The 20,137-nt window shown below is 46.3% G+C and overlaps 7 protein-coding genes across 7 annotated transcripts; 2 read left to right on the top strand and 5 right to left on the bottom strand.

Moving 5' to 3' along the window:
- Positions 1-381: 381 nt before the first annotated feature.
- B0J16DRAFT_375732 (ankyrin repeat-containing domain protein) lies at positions 382-5,276 on the bottom strand. Its single transcript, XM_046130719.1, has 3 exons — positions 4,243-5,276; positions 3,345-4,188; positions 382-3,294 (listed from the first exon to the last, which is right to left on the bottom strand). Exons 1-3 carry the CDS (start codon positions 5,243-5,245, stop codon positions 876-878), a joined length of 4,266 nt encoding a protein of 1,421 aa, XP_045979344.1. The 5' UTR covers positions 5,246-5,276; the 3' UTR covers positions 382-875.
- Positions 5,277-5,777: 501 nt separating this feature from the next.
- Positions 5,778-6,781, bottom strand: B0J16DRAFT_375731 (uncharacterized protein; the record flags this gene model as incomplete). Its single annotated transcript, XM_046130718.1, has 5 exons — positions 6,515-6,781; positions 6,395-6,468; positions 6,213-6,344; positions 6,037-6,162; positions 5,778-5,987 (listed from the first exon to the last, which is right to left on the bottom strand). Exons 1-5 carry the CDS (start codon positions 6,582-6,584, stop codon positions 5,778-5,780), a joined length of 612 nt encoding a protein of 203 aa, XP_045979343.1. The 5' UTR covers positions 6,585-6,781.
- Positions 6,782-8,341: 1,560 nt separating this feature from the next.
- On the bottom strand, positions 8,342-9,319 carry B0J16DRAFT_349424 (uncharacterized protein). The gene has a single exon (XM_046128905.1). It carries the CDS (start codon positions 9,212-9,214, stop codon positions 8,816-8,818), a length of 399 nt encoding a protein of 132 aa, XP_045979342.1. The 5' UTR covers positions 9,215-9,319; the 3' UTR covers positions 8,342-8,815.
- Positions 9,320-9,638: 319 nt separating this feature from the next.
- B0J16DRAFT_388830 (uncharacterized protein) lies at positions 9,639-10,080 on the bottom strand (the record flags this gene model as incomplete). Its single annotated transcript, XM_046131776.1, has 4 exons — positions 9,639-9,708; positions 9,773-9,879; positions 9,930-10,002; positions 10,058-10,080. The coding sequence occupies 4 exons, from the start codon at positions 10,078-10,080 to the stop codon at positions 9,639-9,641; spliced, it is 273 nt and encodes a 90-aa protein (XP_045979341.1).
- A 1,960-nt stretch (positions 10,081-12,040) lies between these two features.
- B0J16DRAFT_349423 (uncharacterized protein) lies at positions 12,041-12,758 on the bottom strand. Its single transcript, XM_046128904.1, has 4 exons — positions 12,668-12,758; positions 12,544-12,616; positions 12,386-12,492; positions 12,041-12,331 (listed from the first exon to the last, which is right to left on the bottom strand). The coding sequence occupies exons 1-4, from the start codon at positions 12,688-12,690 to the stop codon at positions 12,205-12,207; spliced, it is 330 nt and encodes a 109-aa protein (XP_045979340.1). The 5' UTR covers positions 12,691-12,758; the 3' UTR covers positions 12,041-12,204.
- A 4,248-nt stretch (positions 12,759-17,006) lies between these two features.
- Positions 17,007-18,532, top strand: B0J16DRAFT_364942 (uncharacterized protein). Its single transcript, XM_046129973.1, has 2 exons — positions 17,007-17,355; positions 17,403-18,532. Exons 1-2 carry the CDS (start codon positions 17,019-17,021, stop codon positions 18,458-18,460), a joined length of 1,395 nt encoding a protein of 464 aa, XP_045979339.1. The 5' UTR covers positions 17,007-17,018; the 3' UTR covers positions 18,461-18,532.
- Positions 18,533-19,296: 764 nt separating this feature from the next.
- Positions 19,297-20,034, top strand: B0J16DRAFT_324449 (uncharacterized protein; the record flags this gene model as incomplete). Its single annotated transcript, XM_046125829.1, has 1 exon — positions 19,297-20,034. The coding sequence occupies one exon, from the start codon at positions 19,297-19,299 to the stop codon at positions 20,032-20,034; it is 738 nt and encodes a 245-aa protein (XP_045979338.1).
- Positions 20,035-20,137: the final 103 nt, after the last annotated feature.

Below are 20,137 nucleotides of genomic sequence, written 5' to 3'. Positions count from 1 at the left end.
GCGATCCTTAAAGGTACCAAAGGCGCTGAGTTAGAATATCTATGCTGTGTCAGCTTCATATTGGTGAGAATGCAAGAGATGGTGGGTTTACCTCGTGGTGAACTGTAAGTGAAACATCCTCGGTTAGGGTGTCAACTGGAGTAGCTCGCCATCGACAGAAGTGAAACTGGGTTACGCCACTCTTTTTATGATGCCAAATAATGAATTGAAGAACAACGTAAGAGTGCAAAAGGTTCATGTAAACTTTGTTGTACAATTCAAGAGGTAGGCGTGTAACAAATGCTGATTGAAGCTGGGGTTGGAGGCTGGTCGGCCATTTTAAGAACTGCTAGGTAGATAACTTTGTCGGGGATTAGAGATGATCGGTTCTTTGCAATTGGTCTCAGTTCGTATATAGGCTAAATTTAAACTGAACACTGCCATCTTGAGTCCATTTACTATTTTCCTTGCGCGAGCACTACCCATTCACTTTACGTCTCTTGAACTGTGATAGCCTCTGCGCCTCGTTCAACAGGATCTTCTCTATCGACGGAAAAGCCTTTGACAACGACAAGGGCGTCTCTCCTTTATTATACTCAGCATGAATATCGGCCCCACCCTGTACTAACAACCGAGTGTTCTCTTCTTGTTGTTTTTGGACCGCATAAGCTAATGGCGTCGTTCCTCTAAAGTCTCTAGAGTGAATATTTGCCCCGCTCTCAATCAACAAACGAACGGTGTCTTCATAGTCATTTCGCTCTGCCACGGTCGATAAGGGTGTTCGCCCTTTGTGATCTACGGGATCAATATGGGCGCCACTCTCAAATAACAGGCAAATAACAGCGTCATGGCCGCTTTTAGCCGCTAGTGCAAGTGGTGTTTCATTCGCCCTACACCTACACAGACATGGACTTGAATTCGGATCCTCTTCCAAGAAGTAACTGAACAATGGTTTGATGTCCATTTTCAGCAGCGAAATGAAGTGGCGTGAGACCTTGGTGATTTACGGGAGCCTCAGCATCTGGATCAGTATGTTCAAGCAACAATCGGAAGAACCTGCGAGACCCATTCAGTCCTTCTTCCAATGGAAAAGGCATGGATGTTCTTCCTTGGCCATAATTATCGGTGCACGTAGGTCCAGCATTAGCTCCGTGCTCAAGGAGGAGCTGTACAACGGACTTATGACCATATTCTGCAGCAAAGGATAATGGAGTTCTCCCTCCATAAACTCCGCCATTGCTTTCAGAATGCGTGTTCGCTCCTCTCTGGAGCAGTATTCGAATATTTTCTTCGTGGCCATTTGCTGCCATGTAAGACAATGGTGTGCGCCCCTTATCATCCGGCAAGTCAATCTGGGTTACGCCAGCTTCAAGCAACAATCTCTCAATTCTTTCTGATCCTCTTCTCGCTGCCCACGAAAATGGCGCGGCGTCTGGGTTTCCAATAGACCCTGCGGGTTCCGGGTTTGCTCCTCCTTGTAACAATAGCTCTGCAATAGCCTGGTTATTACTGGAAATAGCAAATGATAGAGCTGTTTTCCCAACGTCATCTCCAGTTATGATTTCACAGTCTAAGCGGGCACCTTGATCCAATAATAGGCCAACGATATCTCTATAGCCTTTTTGTGCTGCGACTGCTATATGTGTTCTTCCTTGATGCCAAGTAGTTCTTTGACTTCGAGCGTCCGGATCCGCCCCTTTAGCCAATAGAAGTTGAACAATAGATGCATACCCGCCCTCCGCGGCGTACCATAGGGGTGTACATCCCTCCAGGGGTTCCCCTTCGCTTTCAAGCTTCGGATTTGGATCGGACCCTCTATCGAGAAGAAGGCTCACAAAAGATTCATTTCCTGACATTGATGCGTAGCATAGTGCGGTAACTCCTTCATAGTCTGCAGAATCAAGTCCATCTCCACTTGCCTCAAGTAAAAGATCAAAGCTGAGCAGGTCATTATTGCAAGCAGCAATTGAAAGCGGAATGCGCCCTAGCTCATCTTTGAGAGTGACATCTGCCCCCTCTTCTAATAAAAGTCGAATGACAGCCTGGTGACCATTTCTTGCTGCAAATGAAATCGCTATCATTCCACCATCTCCGACACATTCGCCGCTATCTGGCGGGGACTGGTAGTTTACGCCTGCACCCGCCTCTAGAAATAGGCGGATGAGAGCCTCATCGCCTGATTCAGCTGCTTGTAGGAAATCGAATTGTATATCCTCCGCTCCCCAATCAAGCAGCAACCGAACAATATCTTCGTGCCCTTCATGAAGGGCACATGACATTGGCTTAAAGCTAAAATAAGGATCCTCTGTTTCATGCAAGTCTGGAGCGGCTTTTCCCTCGAGTAAAATGCGGGTGATAATTGTATGGCCGCGTTCAGCAGCGTATGATAAAGGGGTTCTTCGATCGCAAATGTATGCTTCCGTGACCGTGGACAAAAAGTTTGGATTTGCTCCAGCCTTCATTAATAACTTAACAGCAGCTGCGTTTCCATACTCTGCTGCGTAGGCTAAAGGGGTCTTCATTGAGCCACTGTACCCATCAACCTCAACTCCTATCTCAAGAAGTTTAGAAACAAAGCTTGTGAGCCCGAACAATGCCGCGGGATATAGCATATTTACTGGTCCAGACGCCAGTGAGAATCCATGCTCCTTCATTGTACACCAAAACGATCGGGCGACATAGACGCTCTTACTGGAAAGGCTGATGAGTTCGTCGTTTGGAACTGAGGATTGAAGAACATGATCTCCCCAGTGCTTAACCGCATAGCGATAGAATGGGAAGGACCTTCGAAGTCTGTCGTACTCCTTCCCCTCGAGATCCTCGGAAACTGGTATGTAAGAAATATATCCGAGGCAAGACATCACAATATCCTTCTCACCCAGAGGGTAGAGCTCATCTGGGTTCTTGCTGAAGTATTCTCGGACGGTGTAGTGAGCCAAACCGATGGTCTGCCTTCTTTCGTCAATAATCACAAGTCCAGTACATACAGCCACAAACCTCTCGTGATACGGCAAATCCGCATCGGAGACTTGGCGCTGTACTGAGCTGGCGGCTAGGGCATGTCGAAGTTCTTCAACTCGAAGTTCTCTTCTGGCATGTGTAAGCCACAATAGCACCTGTTTAGCAAGGGCAACATGTTTCGAGTGCTGCTGATTGATTCTGTCCATCGTCTCTTTGTAGGCAATTGACAATGCGGCGATTCTATCATCTTCGCCACGGCCCTTACGACTGGCAAAAGCGTCGAGTTGAAGACTTATCTGTGTTTTTGAATCCTGATAGCTCAATAGATTCACATACAATTGAGCTAGAAGGAACCTATTACTTATTTAGCGCCTGACGTTGTTCAATCAGAATTGAAGACATACATTCCATCGACAGAATCGGTAATCCCATCTATGATATCGTTCTGTAGATCTGACCTTTCGAACACTGTGGGAGGCAGAATATCTAGTTTGCATCTGACGTATGTTTGTATGTCTTCTCGGTCTGCTCGAATTTCGATTCTTATCACGCCCTCGAAAAGCTTCTCAATCTGCGAGGTGACAGAGCTGTCGAAACGCGATGTCATAAAGACATTCAATTTAAATTGCTGTTGGAGTCGACCGATTTGTTGGAGGAAGCGCATCCTTGAGTTTCCAGTAGCATCACATTCGTCTAGTGCATCGATGAGGATGAAAATCTGCGAGTGGCCCAAAATAGCCCTATCAAGGCTAGTAACGATATCTTCAACTCCTGGTCTGGTTCGGCGCTTTGCATGTGTATCGTGAAGATCAATAACATGTTGTGGTAATGATGGCCACTTGCCTGCAAGCTGTTTGAGAAGACTCGCAAGAAGTTGATCAACAGTTTGTTCATTCTGCCGCTGATAGTTGCAGTAGATATATGCTATGCCAATACTGGGGTCCTTTTGGTACTTGGACGTCAAGTGATCAATGACAATTGAGGTGAGGATAGTTTTCCCAGCACCTGGGATACCTTCACAGAACAGAGCCTTTTTACTCGTGGAATTCCAGGTCTTGAATTGTTCTGTGCTGAGGAACCAGTTCCCAGTTCCACTTTCTCGAAGCTTGAGAATCTGACTTTGCTGAAGGCCATACTCAAGTGTCGAGAGCCAATCAAGAATGCGTTCATCACGGATTTTTACTTGCTCTGACTTGACCTGGCTCACATCCTCGTGCGTTTTAGATACCGTGGACTTGATTGAATGAACTCCCTTGAAGTCAGCGATTGATGATCGATATACTGAGACTGATAGAGACTAACCGATTTCGACTAACTCCTTCATTGGACGCTCTGTCTCAATATCACTTGCTTGGACATAATGCAATAGTTCTTTCGCAAACGCCGCTGCGACAATAGCTGCATGTTCTTGCCAATCCTTATTCTTATGCGTGTCTGCATAATCGCAGATGCCTCGGACAACAAGGCATGAGAAATTGTTCATGATGCCTGCTGCTTCCATCTCGATGCAAAGAACATGACCACCGAGGTCCTCATTAAGCTGGTTCCGTGTCTTGGCGTCTTTTACAAGCTTATCGCCTGAGGCAATTAGGCCATAATGGATGACCATCTCCCTTGGCTTCCTCTTCACTGTCATAGACTTGTCGCAGAGATGGCAACTTTCCTCCTCTTCATCCTCGTCCTCCTCATCCTTGGGTCTAACCAGGTGACTGTAACTTGCTTTGAACAATTCGTCTTTGAGCGAATCTGTGCGCAGAGACTTGGCAGCAAGTTTTGGCCATTTCTCTTTCACCTGTTCAAGATAGCGTGGGATTTCACTTCCCACCAGATCGTGTCGAGTGATCAGCTTAGACAGAGCTGAAAGTAATGCCTGGGGAGGGTTATTGAGAGACCCAGTTCTCTCGAACTTCCCATTTTCAAAAGCCTTACCCGAGTCCCACTTGACAACACCTGGAAAAGTACCAGAGGCTGTACTAACAACAACGTCGCCTAATCGGACCTTGTTTGACGGAACACCGCCTCCAATGCCGACCAAGAGACCCAGCTTGATAAAGGGGAAAGTCGTTACAAGATGGCTGGCGACTGTTGCGGCAGGAATATTTCCGATCATGCCCTTTGGTAGGCAACACAAGACCACGTTGTGACCTCCAATGGATCCGAGAGTGTATGCATTGATGTCACTTGCTGGTTTGGGCAAATCAGTGTGATGTTCATCGAGCATTGCTGTCGCCGCAGCGAGCTCTTTTGGTAGAGCACAGATCCACCCTACAGTATAGTCACTGTGGGTCAAGGCTCCCCTCTCCATTATAATAGGACAGCAATGGAGGAGGAAAGGCTTACTTGAAGGTAAGATTATAATCAATGAAGGTTGCTACCGAGACAGATAAAGCCTCAGTGTTGACTGGTGCGGGGAAGTTAACTTAATCAGGCCATAAAGCTACCGGGATAGACCCCTGCTATCAGCACAGCCCAAACAACATTGGCTGGTGTCCAAGATTCTTGACTTGGGTAGTCAGCAGTTGGTCGTACTAACCAATAGAACGGAGAGACGGGCGAAAAGTTATTTATGCAGGTCGCGAATCTTCACTGGTGCATTTATTTATTCAATGCCGTCTTTCTTCACCACCCTGAACGATGTTAGACAAGACCCTCAGCAAACCCAATTTGACTATTCATATCTTCTTGAATTGCCTGAGCTCCGTCTTCTCACCCACAACTGCATCACTCAAGGTTCGAATCAAAAGGTACTCAAAGCATCCACTAGTCAATAGTGCTGTATTGCAATCTAACTACCTAGTACCCGCCCAGGTATCATTCAATCATCCAATCATTTCAGCTTAAGCCGAAGCCGAACCAGCAGAGACCTGAGCCGCAATGCTCTTGCAGAACTTGATAGCAGTAGTAACAGCAGCATTGAAGTCGGTGGAAGCAACGAACTTGCCAACGACAGCCAGACCGCTTGAAGCCCAAGCGTTCAAGTCAACCTTGCCAACTGCGAGCTTGATGCCGCTGAGAAGAGATGTAATGATAGAAGCTCCGGGAATGCTCTGTGAATGCATTAGTATGTGTCTTATGTACTTGGTGGGAATGACTTACGGAGGTGACCTTGCCGGCAACTGCCTCGATGCCGGCAGTAAGCTTGGCGTTGAGATCGATGGAGGCGACATACTCAGCAGTGACGTTGAAGCCGTGGCTGATGAGCTGGTTGTAGTCTGTGCTTTCCTGAGATGGGTTAGTGAACACTCTATGAGAAAGGCGGGATATGTGCTTACAGCGCCTGGGACAAGGCTCTTGACGCCGCCGACAATGTTTCCAAGAACATCACGCTTCTCAACTTCCTCGGGAGTCTGGCTCTTCTCGTCAGAGGCAGGGACGATAGAGTCGAAGAAAGAGGTGATGTCATCCTGTTAAGTCAGTCAGTAGCTTCCTCAGTGTCTTGGATCAAGAGAATTACCTTGACGTCCCTGGTCTCAGGGCTAGCTTGGACCTCAACGTTTCGGGTGGCAAGGTTGGAAGAGACACTGCGTGCTGGATGATGTTAGAATGGGCTTCAACACCAGAGAGATGAACATACTGTTGGGAACAGAGGCAGCCAGGGCGGTGCCAGAGGCAAGGATAGCGGAGAAGACAGTGAAGAACTTCATTTTGAGAAAAGGTGAGGGTATCGAAAGTAAAGAAGAAAGAAGTAGACAGAGTCAAGGAGTGACAAAAGTTTGTTGTTGAAGAGGTGAAAAGAATGTAATGGAATGATTGACTGATTGAATGAATGGATTGCTGTGAGAATAATTGATGAATGGCGGCAGAGAACTGAGTATTTATGTTTCCAGATTGTCAATTGAGCCTTGGGCTAGCGCGACGATCTCATCCGTTGTATTTCGGACCACAGGAAGGAAAGCACGCTTTCGCATAAGGCTGGTCCTTTGTTTGAAACAAACATCATAGCGATATCTGTCGCGCTATGGTAAGCGTAGCTGATGTAGATTATACTATTGCAAGATTTAAAGTCTGGTGTTTTACCTTGATTGAGAAAATCTCCGCAGTGCTGCGCTCAGGCACCGGGAACAATCATCTTGAGTTGAGCTCAAAGGTGTGCAGACTAGTATGTGGTCTATGCTTTGTTTTGCAGCCTTATCAGAAGAACAGTTGAAACGTCCGGCGATCACATGAACACGTGGGTCAATCCCTGCGTCATTAATTTGAGATGAAATATCTGTGCTGTGATATATTTTTCACGCTTAAGTCTTATATCCCAGACTACGTTGTTTTACTCCGTGTATTGAGTGACATACTGAGACACTGTGATCCTCGCTTAGACTGTGAATTGAGTTTTCTTCTTGTTGAGCTCTACACTTGGCAGTAACTGATAAACTACTCGACGAGTAAACTCAAGCTAAATTCTGTTAGTACAGCTGCAGACACAGATAGTGCCTCCTTGCAATTACACTATGGAGTAGAAGTAGATACAAGTGTAAAAGGTGGATCTACAGCTGCGTTTCACTAAGTGGAGGAAACATCGGAGCGGCTCGTCTGGTCCATACTCCGGGGAAAGATTGTAAAGTTATAGTTGGCCAATGGGAGTCTGTACGGTTAACGCTATTACAATCTGCAGCATTACGTCTGTGTTAAAACCTCTAGTGTAAATTGTGCAACTGATCTTATATCTTTAATGTGGCCAACAAGTACTACCTACCATTAATATTACAATTATACCTTTTGAGCTCTAATACACTAATAACGCGTAGGACAATATCTGATGCTAAGTTGAAGCATTTACAGTTGGTACGATTGAGGTCACACTGGAGCAAAAAGGAGTTGTGTGTTGACGCTGTCTATCTGGTGGCCTGTTAGCCTGGTCTCACAAATTGAGAGTAATGTCACTTTGGAAAAGTGATTGCCATATTGTGTGTAATAAGGTTAAGCAAAGTTGTGCGTAATATGAATTGCGAATCACACAAGCGCGCGATCCTTTCATCGCATCTGTGTCCAATTGCCGACCAGGCAATGAACGGAGAGAGGCTGGGACAGCGCGCTTTGATCGCGTGTTCTACGGATACTGCAGGGGCCAATCTCCAGTCTTCACCTTCACTAACATTTTCCAGAGCGCAGACCTGTGCCGGTACAAATGCACGGGAGCTAGTATGGAGCATGAATCATGATGCCCCTGCTAGCCTCTCGGCCCAGACGCGGAATTGCGCTCCATGGTTGTCTGTCTTGCCGGACACACTTGTGGACTCCACTGATGTGCCTGAGCGCTTAGACACTCCACTGTTTGTACCGGACTGGGAAATCGTGCTGTGCTGTTACAGTAAGTTGAACTTGTAGGGTAGATACCGTAACAATTTCTGGTGAGTCTTAAAGAAGAACAGCATTGAATTAAGAATGGGTTTTGGTCACTTGATGTGTCTGCTATGTAATTTCGTAATAATTTGTCCATACTGATTACCTTCTTGGGGCTTCTCGCTGAACGCAAACACTGCGCTCATTAACAAAGTCAATGACTGGGTGTTGGCGTGCAGAAGAGTCCTGCTGGAAAATAGATGTAGTATTTATTTGCTTATCATTTATCGATAATCGATTACAATTATCTTATCTTGTATCTTCAACTTTATCCCTTATCCCTTATCTCTTATCGCATTCGAAAGCACAAAGTGATCCGGGCGTACCCAGTAATTGAGGTTTCTGTCTAGATTGAAGCATTGACGATAAGAATCTTGCAAGATGCTCATAAATGGGTTGTAGTAAGAAGCTTAGTAAGAAGAGAAAGTATACGCAACCCTTACTACAGCAAGGGACCAATACAGCTTTAAAAGCAGCGGGCTAACTATACGCTGAAGCGGCAATAACTATGTCCTTGTGCATTTCCAACAGAATATGTTTAGAGCAATGCGGCAAGAGCACAAGCAAGTCCACCAACAAGTCCGGCAGACTTAACAATCAATCCAGATCCAGCATTGTCGACAACTTCGGTCGGTTGAGCAGCTGCAGGCCAAGTCCCATTCACCCGAGTGTATGCCGATGCCAGATAATTAACCACATGACCTGAAGTTTGGGTGGAGTAGACAATCATGGTAACATCGTCCGAGTTCAGGGTTTCTTCGGGGGCAGCAGTCGTCATAGGGATAGTGTGTCCAAGGGAGGTGATTGAGGATTCGACCGACGAGCTCGCATCTTGCATGTCGTTGGTGGGAGTGGCAGAATTGACAGGTGTGTTGTTGATCTCAGCTGCGATAGGCAGAGCGAAGAGAAGTGCGGTAAGGGCGATTGATCGAGCCATTTTGAGTTGTAACGAGTGTAGTGTTTTGCAGAAATACAGTAATGAGCGTTGAGTGACGATGATTGAAGAGGCTTACTGAATGTTGTTTTATACCTCGGAGTCAAGTAGGATTTGGGACACTGTGGGTCGATTGCGAGCTTGCAGGTGGATTTTGATTGCTTCTTAGGAATGTAAAGTGGTTTCATTCTGATCCTTCTGTGCTATTTCTGGGTGTATTGGATGGATTGGGTTAGTGAAGAGGCTGAGATGCTAAGCGAGACGGGAATCATTTCGCTTGAGCTAACGCCAAGGAGTCTAGACCGCACTCTTGGGGACAACTCTAGCATGACACCGAACAGAATCATAGATACATGTATACTACGCTATGTTCGAGAACGAACGGACTACTCTGTAAAGTATAGTTACTGCTTGAAATATACAGCTCTTACTGCCTTCCTGTGTTCCCTCCGAGCCGTCCAGTTGCAAGGCTTACCCTAATTTGCCTGTCCTCAAACCTGATAAACATAAAGGTTAGTAACATTTTGAAACAAATAAAATAAAAGCAAGATAAGGACTTACTCTTGCTCATTCAATGCGTTACAGGCAGCTATAGCATCATCAGAACTACTAAATGTAACAAAGCCAAAACCTCTTGACCGGCCAGTTTCGTGGTCTGTCATTACTATCTTTTGTCTTAAGTCAGTACACTGATATATATCAAACAAGGGCAACATACAGCATCTTCAACCTTCCCGAATTCTTCGAATTTTCTTCGGAGCGACTCAGTAGTGGTAGACCAAGCTAGACCCCTAGTTAATGTTAGATAAACCTCTTAAGACAATCTTCAAACCAGTGTTTACTTACCCAATAAATACTTTAGTAGACATGCTGGCAAGGATTTAATTATAATTGTAAGATACAGAGTAGATGGATAGTAAGTGCTGAAAGGTAAGGGAGTACGAGGAGGAGGAGCTTAGATTATTTATATCCCCTCCTTTCAGTAAGCAACGTATTGAACCTTATAGCCTTTCCCTACGTCATCATGCCTTCCATACAATACAGCTACAGTAAAGCAAGACTTAGCGGCTTGCTGGACCAATGACAAGGCAACCTCACTGCATTAACTTCAGATCTCAGCCGAGCTACTGCTAGGTTGGAGTACAATGATGAGCTGTACCTATCGCTAGCCAATCCTGGGCAGGTTGATTGTACCACCTACACTGTTTGCATCTTGTAAGCTGATCTTTAACTCAAGTAGTAAGCGTTTTGCTATAATGATTGGCCTACCTTTGAGTAAAGGGTAGGTATGTCTCAGCACAGCTGCAGCGAGCTGCAGACCTCCTACCATTTCCAGATCCGTCAAAGCCTCCTGTTGTACTGTTGTCCTATCCGAATTCCCTTTGATCACACCCGACTGCTTAAACCTAATGGAATACAGAATGGCTATCTAGATTTTAAAGTGTTTACTTGGTCGACTTGTGTAACTGCTGTGGCAATTGCTATTTCACTGGGTCTCAAGACAGTTGTTGTTGTTGTAACAATCTCCTGGCTGTTGTAGCTTTCATTGCAGGTCTGTCAGTAGCTTATCTGGCTTGATTGATGTTTTTGCTTTTAAGTAAAACAGTAAAGGGGAAAGTTGTTATGTATGCTGTTACTGTATATTGAGACAGAACAACTACTTGTTTTGTTGAATACACACAATAAAATGAAAAACTAATAAAGTCTCTTTGTAAAACTTGTTCACTTGAGAACAAACAAATCTCAAGGTATGAACATCCTAAGTTCTGGCCGTTTAAATACCCCTCTACTCTTGTCAATATGCAACTTCACCAAACCTACCCATACCAAACCGGTATTTTACCAACTCCCAACCAACAACGAAGCGCTTCTTAACAACTACCCAACACTCTGACCAGCAATCAATCATCCATCATGCCTCCCTTCGGTCAATTCTTCACTGTTGTAAAGTTCCTTTACGCAGTTCTCGAATGGATCAATAATGCCATGAGATTCTTTTGCGAGCCCTGGCATTATTGGACCTATGTTGCAGTCTTTACTTTCATCGGAATTATCATTACCGTTGTTTACAAGACTTTGAGCGCCTTACTTGGCATTGCCCTCCGGGGCATGTGGATTGCCATCCAGTGTTTCCTCGTCGCTAACATACTAGCGTTTATTGTTTTCTGCGCCAGGCAGAGGATGGTATAAGTGCAGTCGCCCAATATAAACCCTACGGTTCACCTGTTGCCCGCCGGCATATTCCCTTTGTTCTAAACTTCAGTTACCTCTTTCAACCCCACAGCTGAGGTGAGCCAGGATCTACTCTACTGCCCATCCGTCTATTGTCTTTGTTCTTATTCTTTTTCGCAGTATCGCCGGTTCGAGCTTAAGGAGGACTCGATTGGAAAACGGCGATTCATTCTACAGTTACTCTAGGTAAGCAACCCTTCACAGTGTCGGCCATCTGCATATTTCCTTTGTTCTCATAGATATCGCCAGAAAAAGCAATTTTACTTTTTCAAATTAGAGCACCAATGAGAATGTCTCCTATTTCCTAGTGATATACAATGAGCCGCAAAGAATGCAAAAATAAATTAAATGTCTTGCCTCGTAGCTATATGTTTCGAGGGACCACCGGTAAAGACACGCCTTTGCAGCATGGGATGATCTACCAATTTACAGATGTTTCATCTTATCGCATGATCCATTATGTTCTCCCCCAATATTGCATCTGTTCTCTCCTGTCGTACATTCATGCAGATTGCCCCAAGCTGGTGTTAGCGATTATAAACAGTAACATTACTACAGCCGTTTGCAACACACTCGAGGCAGAGACCTTGTGCCCCTAGAAAGCTCATTTCAGCCAGTAATGCTAAAGGGGCAGTCTACATTAGTACGAGTTGAACAAGGTATCAAGTTATCTGTTTATTATTCAGAATACCAGATCCGTCTTTGATAGACTTGATACTCTGCACAGACAATTATTCAGAAGCCCGACAATCGCTGTCTTGTTAATAGCCACCTCCATACCCTTGCTGATAGCCACCTGGAAACCCGCCACCACCCGCACCACCAGAACCACCAGAACCTCCCCCACGGGCATTTGCCAGATTTACCTTGATACGGCGGCCATCGAGTCTAGGAAGCAATAGATAAGTAACAAATAACATCGTAGCTCTAATGGGTACTTACTCCTGCTCATGCAGACCGTTGATTGCAGACTCAGCTTCTGACCCGTTACTCAATGTAACGAAACCGAAGCCTCTTGATCGTCCAGTGTCGCGGTCGCGCATCACAATCTGTTACTTGAGATTAGTATTTCCCAAGTATCGCCAAGGTATATGACTTACTGAGTCTAGAACTTGACCATATTCTGAAAAGGCCTGTCGGAGGGTCTCATCGCTTGTGTTCCAGCCCAGATTGCTGTATGTTGTTAGTAGAACATTCTGACAATGATTCTAGGCCAAAACTTGCCCAACGTATACTTTGGAAGACATGACGACAATGAGTTCAGTAAGACCGGAAGATGCAGGATGTAGGATAGATGGAATTCAGAATTGATAATTGTTGTAGACAGTGGAGAGAGAGCTGAGAGGAGGAACTAAACACTTTATAGTTCTTTCACGCAAGTAAGGCATTGGCTTCCTTGCTCTTTCTCCTACGTCATATTATAACTAATACAGCAGAGCGAGATGAACCAATAAGAGAATATAATCGCTGCGCTGATACAATGTCTCAGCCAGGTCATCATCAGTCAGATAGCAAGAAGCATAATGACGATCTGACTTGTTCACTGGCCACTCCTTGATATGTAGATCACTCAGACTATACTGCTTTCGAATGCATAGCTGGATTTTAACTTGGTTTTCTAGAGTAAAACCACTATAATTGGCTTACTAACGAGGCAGAGGCTGACATGTCTTAGCACAGCTGCAGCTAACTGCCGATCTATTACTATTCTCAGCGCGGCTGAAGCTCCCTGCTGATCTTCGGCAAATCATTCTGTCGATCCCGGCCATGTGTCGAAGCTTAAAGACATATGATAGAATGACTGCTAATGCGTATGCATGTTTTCAAGTGCAATATACATACACAAGAGTAAAGACATGCATAATCTTGTTTATTTTGGAACCTATATGCATAGTCAATATTAGCATTCCTCAAGAGCTTCAAGGTTTATTTTAAGAGTATGCGCTAGTTGAGCTCTGGGGTCTGGTTTGTCTAATCCAATTGAATCACAGCTGATGAATGACTGCAGTCGGTACATTGCAGTGGAAGACATCCACCAGTCGGATATTGCAACCTCAGAAACCTTACTATCCACCAGTACAGACAGGTCAGTTATTATCAGCGGGACACCGTCGCTTTCAACAAATGTAACATCAAGTACAGCTATCGGACATGGGCCTTATCAACTCGAGAGGCATCACCAGCAGCAGTATATGTCGCTGAATGGTCTGAAGCTGCAGTTGTGACGATGTTCTCACTTGTCATAGTGCTCTCAGCACCAGTTGTTGGTTGTATCCATCAGTGCATCCGTCGTAATCATAGCCTCACTGTTTTCGTTTTGCCAGCCACGCTGGTAATCGCCTCAACTATTGTGACGAAGTAGATTGTCGTCCCGGAAGTCGTTCCAGAAGCAGGAATGTTTTGAGTTTAAGTCTGCCCTGCCCAGTTGAATGTCACTGCTTGGCGTGGTTAATCTCTGGTCCGTTCGGCGTTAGCTCACAGTCGGTTTAAGTATAGCCCTTGACAGGTAAGGCTGGACCCATTCGAATTACGGCCGTTGGAATTGCATACAGTCAATTTGACTTTCACCTGCGATTTGATATTCGCCAGTACTGTTACTATAAGAGGCTGAGGATGTGTTGAACGCGAGCAACCAGCGGCGCTTTCTGGTGGTAATACAGCATCCGGTGAGGTTACGATATGAGATTAAGGGTTGATCGGTTATCCATTGACCATTGCTCGTTATTCCATATCCCGAGAGAAAGCCCAGATGCCAATGGCATCAGCCTCGCCAGCGGATAACGCAAGCTAGCCGTCTCATCTCAAGATGATGGTTCCCTCTGATGCCTCGGTAGCGACGATAAACTCAGTACAATGCCGCTTGCGTTACGCTTCAAGAAGGAGTCTGCGTAGGCAGTGGAGTGTCCTGGCTGCCGGTAAAGCTATATGTATCATCATACACCACGCCATCGACATGACCAAGCTTGTTGTCGCGGCTTCCTTGAGCAGTGCACCTGAAATAACCGGGAGTACCGCTACCAACCGAAAGGACCACCGGTAAAGGAGCAACGCTGCCTGGTGCGGCAACCCTTTCCCAATTGACGACATGTAAGCCTGGTCCACTGAGCATAGCTTCAACAGAGTACTTTACTTCCATGTTACAATGCATTGCGACTTGGACAATATGGCAGTGAGAAGGTAGTGCTACTAAAGGCATCAATTGGCTGGCAACAGTTCCTCTAATCTTGAAAATGATGGAAAGGCCTGGTCTGGAATATAATCCGAAGTTAACAAGCCAACTATGAAGAAAGAGGTTGCGCTAAGTTAAAAGGTCAGTGAGCTTATACCAAGTTATTGGGAGCGTTGTAAAGCTTGGGGAATCGCTATCCTGGGCCCTGGCTGAATTGATGCTCGGTTAGCTGTTCTCTCGATTGATTGGTTCCTGCACTGTCCTTTCATCCGGGCATTATCCGTAGTCTCGACCTCGATAGTTTACCAGACTACTGGCAATAACCATCTGTCAAGCCTCTAATTCGCGCCACTAAAAACAAAGTCAAAGCTTGAAATGGATTCAAAAAGGAGACATCCTGCTTAGATTTTGCGTCTTTGGCCGCACTCGTTCATCATCCAGTCGTTACTATGATTCGTGCTTTGATTCTCAATGTGCTGGCTGTTGCTCTGCTTGGGGTGGAAGCCAGCCCTTGTCGACCGACGTCATTATCCGTGATCAGCTCCATAGAAACTTTATCAGTCGGGAGCTTGTCTACATTTACTACCGGCTCCCCTTCCATCGTTGCTTCTGAGACATTCTACACGGTTACTATTGAGAGCTCGGCAGACACTGCCTGGACCTTTTCTTCAGGGTCTACTGATACGGAGACGTTCTCGCTCGATACCGCTACGACAACCGACACAACTCTCGCTAACACATCACTTACGGGAGTCGATGAGCTACCGTACCGTGTTACCGCTGACTCTTCAGCTACGGTTACTACTGAAATTACAACTCTCCCGCTCGATATCAGTGCATCAGCTGTGACAAGCTTGCCTGACACAGCGACTGAAACCACAACCAGTAGAGATGGTACAACCGTGACCATTGCAAATTCGACCGACACTACAGTAGCTACCGTTACCGATACTACCACGGAGAGTCAGAACGTACCTGCAGCAACTACTGCAATGCCAGGTTGCGTTCAAACTCAACTGCTTCTTAATCTAGGATTCGATGATAGCCCTGTTAGCAAGACACCTTGGTATGGTAGCGGCGCAATAAAACAGTAGAACCCTCGCTCTGAACCGAATGCCCTGTACGTTCCGAGGTATCCTACTATATTTTCCTCGTACGACCTATATACCAGGAGCTACGGCTTCTTCGGCTCCAACAGCAATGGCTTCTGGATTGAGCAGACTCTAACGAATTCAAACGGTGACTACGAGTTCACATACAACTACCGGATCTTTGGCTACACTGGTCCCTCGGAATTCGGTACTTGTCATGTCGAGCTGAAAGTTGGAGGGACGCCTATGCGTACCGATGGCAACCACAACGTTGATCACTTGCAGTCTGGAACACTCAACTGGTCCAGCAAGGGTGAGACCATCTCGGAGATAGTAGTCCGGTTTTCCTTGAGATGTTCCGGGCTTTTGGGTCTTGTGCAAGCTACTATTGATAGTCTCGCCTTTGAAAACGTCTGCCATGGAACAATTAAGGAGCCGCATTAGATACTATTTTAACCCGGGGCCGGTTATCAGTTGCTGCTGGATTTATTATATTCTTTCTGCTAAGATATTCGGCAATCCCGTGTTGTAGCCGGTCGGGCCAACTCACCGCTGTCTCGCCACAACTCCAAGAATCCCCATCTTCCATACGACCGAGTCATGGCAAACTTACAAAAAGCCCTCCACCTCGGTCCCTTTGTCCTCCCTACAAAAGACCCAGCCAACGAACAAGACTGCCCAGAGCGCTTTGTTACCTTATTCCAGTAGGTCACATGGCGTCTTCGCGGATCACTCTCCCAAATAGGCAACTGGTCAATTGGTCAGCGGGTCTCTATTGCCAATGGCGTTGCATCGATGAGATATGCATGAATTTAAAGTGGTAGATGATCGGCATTTTAGCTTGGCGGTCTGTATAACTGGTGGTTTTATTTATCCTGCACTTATCTCTATGCAGACTAACGGCTTATGTGCCGTATTTATGCTTCTCAACCCCTGTTTTAACTCCGAAGATCGTAATTACTTTGGGCAACCAATCACCAACCTCTTTTATCTCAACAACGACATCATTGGGCACATCGAATCTTGGGTTTCATTTCCCCTCAACTGGGCAGATATCGGTTCGCTTGATCTGGATAAGGCTGAGGACCTTATCGTGTTTGCCTTCGCCGACCAAGATGCCAAGAACAAAAGAACCAGGCACAAGGGCCAAGAGCAAGAACCAGCTTCCTCTCCAGGAGAGATCGCCGAACCTTTATAGATAGAGAGATCTTGGTACCGAAATCTTGGTATTGCGACATTGACTATAAAGAGTCGATTGAATTCTGCTCAATCTTGCTCTTTACTTCTCATCCACATTCGTTGTAGCATCATCAAAATGAAGGCCTCTCTCACCTCCCTCCTCCTTGCCACCCTGGCCGGCTCTGCCGTTGCTCAGGACAAGATCAACACGGCCAAGTTCGATGAGGGTTACCTCCGTGCTAACTCCGCCCCCAATGCCATTGGCATGGGTGTCCTGCGCCAGCGCAAGACTGCTCTCTTCGAGAAGCAGGCTGCCTCTGGTGTCTTCGACAAGGACCGTTACAAGGTTGCCTCCTCTACAGCTTGTGTCGATGGAAAGGCCGGGGGTTACTCTTGCAACAATGTCGATATGAAGGGGTTCCTTCGTCACCAAGACATGGGCAGCCGAACCCGTGTTGGTAACGATGTTTGGGGTATGTACTCTTCTTGTAATTTGAAGTGAAAAATGCTAACTGTTCAGGTTGGACTCACTCCTCCGGACGAGAGTTTGCCCTCGTTGGTCAGTCTGACGGAACTGCCTTTGCCGAAGTCCACAAGGACGGAAGCTTGACTTACGTCGGCCGTCTCCCCACCCAGACCGTCGCTTCATCTTGGCGCGACATCAAGGTCATTGGCAACTACGCCTACATTGGATCCGAAGCAGCCGATCACGGTCTTCAGATCTTTGACCTTACCAAGCTCATCAAGGCTGACCCCAAGAACCCTCCCACCTACAGCGTCAGCCGAGACTTGACCGCCCACTTCACTGGCTTCGGCAGCAGCCACAACATTGTCGCCAATGAAGCCACCAACCTTATCGCTGCTGTTGGTACCGAATACAGCCTCAAGTGCCGTGCTGGTCTGTGGATGATCGATGTGTCCAACCCTAGCCGACCCCAGGATGCTGGCTGTGTGAGCAACGATGGATATGTTCACGATGCCCAGTGTATCATCTACCGTGGACCCCAGAAAGGTTACCAGGGTAAGGAGATCTGCTTCAACTACAACGAAGATGCTCTTACTATCGTCGACATCTCTCGACGCACCATGCCCCGTCAATTGTCGCGCACTACATACAACGGCGCTACATACACCCATCAGGGCTGGATCACCGAGGACCACAAGTACCTTCTCCTTGACGATGAGCTCGACGAGCAAGAGAAGACTGGTCCTGCAGCTGACCAGCACACCACCACTTACATCGTCGATATCCAGGACCTCCAGTACCCTGTCTTCCGTGGTGTTTACAAGTCCCCTCAGCGGTCCATCGACCACAACCAGTACATCGTTGGTGGAGTTTCCTACCAAGCCAACTACGGCTCTGGTCTGCGCATGGTCAATGTGTCCTCCATCAACCAGGATGACACTGGTGCTGGCTTTAAGGAGATCGGTTTCTTCGATGTTCACCCCGAGGATGATGAGGTCGGTGGTGAGGCTGAGTTCTACGGTGCTTGGTCTGTCTACCCTTACTTCCAGAGTGGAAACATTGTTGTTAGCTCTATTGAGCGAGGACTCTTCTCTCTCCGATACACTGGTTAATTGAGCATGACATTACTTCTTGTACATATTTATATTAGTCTACGAATTTAGTTGAATGACGAGGACTTCAAGCTAAGATATTGTCCCTTGTGCATGTGAATTTCCTGGCCTCAAGCATTGAACAGACATTAGATGCGATATTCTTGTGCCAGCTCATAATTTGCCCAAGTAGTTCGCAGTGAGTTGCAGCTGTAATCGAGAGACCAGCCGAGCTATTAATTGGAGTGCAAACTAAGTGGTTTCAATGTAGGCAGAGGGGTAATGATGCCTTATCTAAACTGCAACTATCTTCAGAAGCCTTATCTGATGACAGACTAAGTGAAAAGTACTAAGGGAGTGTTCATTGAATGGATGGATTGCAGGTTAACTTTACATTGTCTGAGCCCATTATGAAGACAACCTAATAAAACAAATAAGCAGTCTACTGTCCTAACACTCAGTCTGTATGAAACCTACTGTACGTAAGTACAAAGAAAGGAAAGTTTAAATAAGGCAATGAGGTACTGAACAAGTACTACTGTCACGAAAAGTTCTATATTTGTGCAATAGAACATAAGGGCTCGAGCGCGTTGATTGTACATCGAACACGAGGTTGTTCCTCGAGTGAAGTAGAGGAGCATGAGTATAAATGTTTTCCAGCCGCTACACATTTTCCCAACCTCAATCAACTCATCTACACAACAACTACACAACACACAAAGTTCTTACTAGGAATTTCATCTACTACCCGACAGCAGAACAGTCACACACAACCATTCCGCAGCTACGCCATCAACATCATTCACCCGAGCATTTTATCGACGATTTCACAACATCTACTACCTCAACAGTCCACAATGTCTTCATCACCCATGTCACCCACCATGTTCAACATCAAGGATCTCGGCCGCGACACCTGGACTTCAGTCATGGACATCCTCGCCTTGTTCCAAGAGCTGGGCAGTCCAGCCGGTAAGGAAGCAGTGGGAGTATTCATGGAGAAATACTCTGACTTTCTGGCTGAAGTGGATCACGAAGCCGCAGCGCTAAACGCCAAGCTGGCCCAAATTCCCATTCTGGAAGCTGCGCTAGAGGAGGCAAACAACCGTGATGACCACGCAAAGTCTGCTTCTGCGGAGAAGAACGGCAACATTTCAGATTTGCAGAAGAAGGTCAAGGATATGGAGGCTGCTCTCTCTCGTCAGCAAGAACGGGCAATCTCTTGCAGGGTATTTTCTGACAACAAGATTGGAGCTTTGCGCAAGAAGGTCGACGGTTTGGAAACCAATCTCGCCAAAGAAACAAAAAGATCAGATGATTACAGAGACTCTTGGGAGTCCCAGTGTCGTACGACTGCCGAGAGGGATAAGGAGATTGTGTCTCTGAAGTCAGAACTCGCTAAAGAAAAGAGACAGCTAGAGATTTCGCGAAACATTGTCAGAAAACGAGAAATTTTCTTCTCTGACCAGGCAGGAGAGATAACCGAAATTACCGATGCTTCCAAGGCAATCCTCGCGACTTCACAGGAAGGCGTCGACCACAAGGCCTCCACGGTTGCGACTACATCGAAGAAGGTGAAAAGCTCGGAGGAATGAGAACAAAAGAATCATCTCTCTTGAAGTCTATACAATTGACTACCGGCTCTCGGAACGGCCAGGGTGCTGCTTCGACATTGTCATGGCAGATATGGTTACTAGA

The sequence above is a fragment of the Fusarium flagelliforme genome, assembly GCF_020744385.1.
Source record: "Fusarium flagelliforme strain FIESC 12 MPI-CAGE-AA-0113 chromosome Unknown B0J16scaffold_7, whole genome shotgun sequence".
In the NCBI taxonomy this organism is placed as follows: domain Eukaryota; kingdom Fungi; phylum Ascomycota; class Sordariomycetes; order Hypocreales; family Nectriaceae; genus Fusarium; species Fusarium flagelliforme.
This window is presented reverse-complemented; position numbering and strand designations above follow the sequence as displayed.

Bases quoted from the DNA above. Each gene is read 5' to 3' on its own strand.
- B0J16DRAFT_375732 (XM_046130719.1), bottom strand. From the start codon at position 5,245: ATGGAGAGGGGAGCCTTGACCCACAGTGACTATACTGTAGGGTGGATC. The intron at 4,189-4,242 runs GTTAGTCTCTAT...ACTTCAAGGGAG, and splicing joins GAAGGAGTTAGTCGAAATCG to TTCATTCAATCAAGTCCACG. The intron at 3,295-3,344 runs GTATGTCTTCAA...AATAAGTAATAG, and splicing joins ACCGATTCTGTCGATGGAAT to GTTCCTTCTAGCTCAATTGT.
- B0J16DRAFT_349424 (XM_046128905.1), bottom strand. From the start codon at position 9,214: ATGGCTCGATCAATCGCCCTTACCGCACTTCTCTTCGCTCTGCCTATC.
- B0J16DRAFT_349423 (XM_046128904.1), bottom strand. From the start codon at position 12,690: ATGTCTTCCAAAGTATACGTTGG. The intron at 12,617-12,667 runs GCAAGTTTTGGC...AACAACATACAG, and splicing joins TCTTCCAAAGTATACGTTGG to CAATCTGGGCTGGAACACAA. The intron at 12,493-12,543 runs GTAAGTCATATA...CTCAAGTAACAG, and splicing joins ATGGTCAAGTTCTAGACTCA to ATTGTGATGCGCGACCGCGA.
- B0J16DRAFT_364942 (XM_046129973.1), top strand. From the start codon at position 17,019: ATGAAGGCCTCTCTCACCTCCCTCCTCCTTGCCACCCTGGCCGGCTCT. The intron at 17,356-17,402 runs GTATGTACTCTT...CTAACTGTTCAG, and splicing joins TGTTGGTAACGATGTTTGGG to GTTGGACTCACTCCTCCGGA.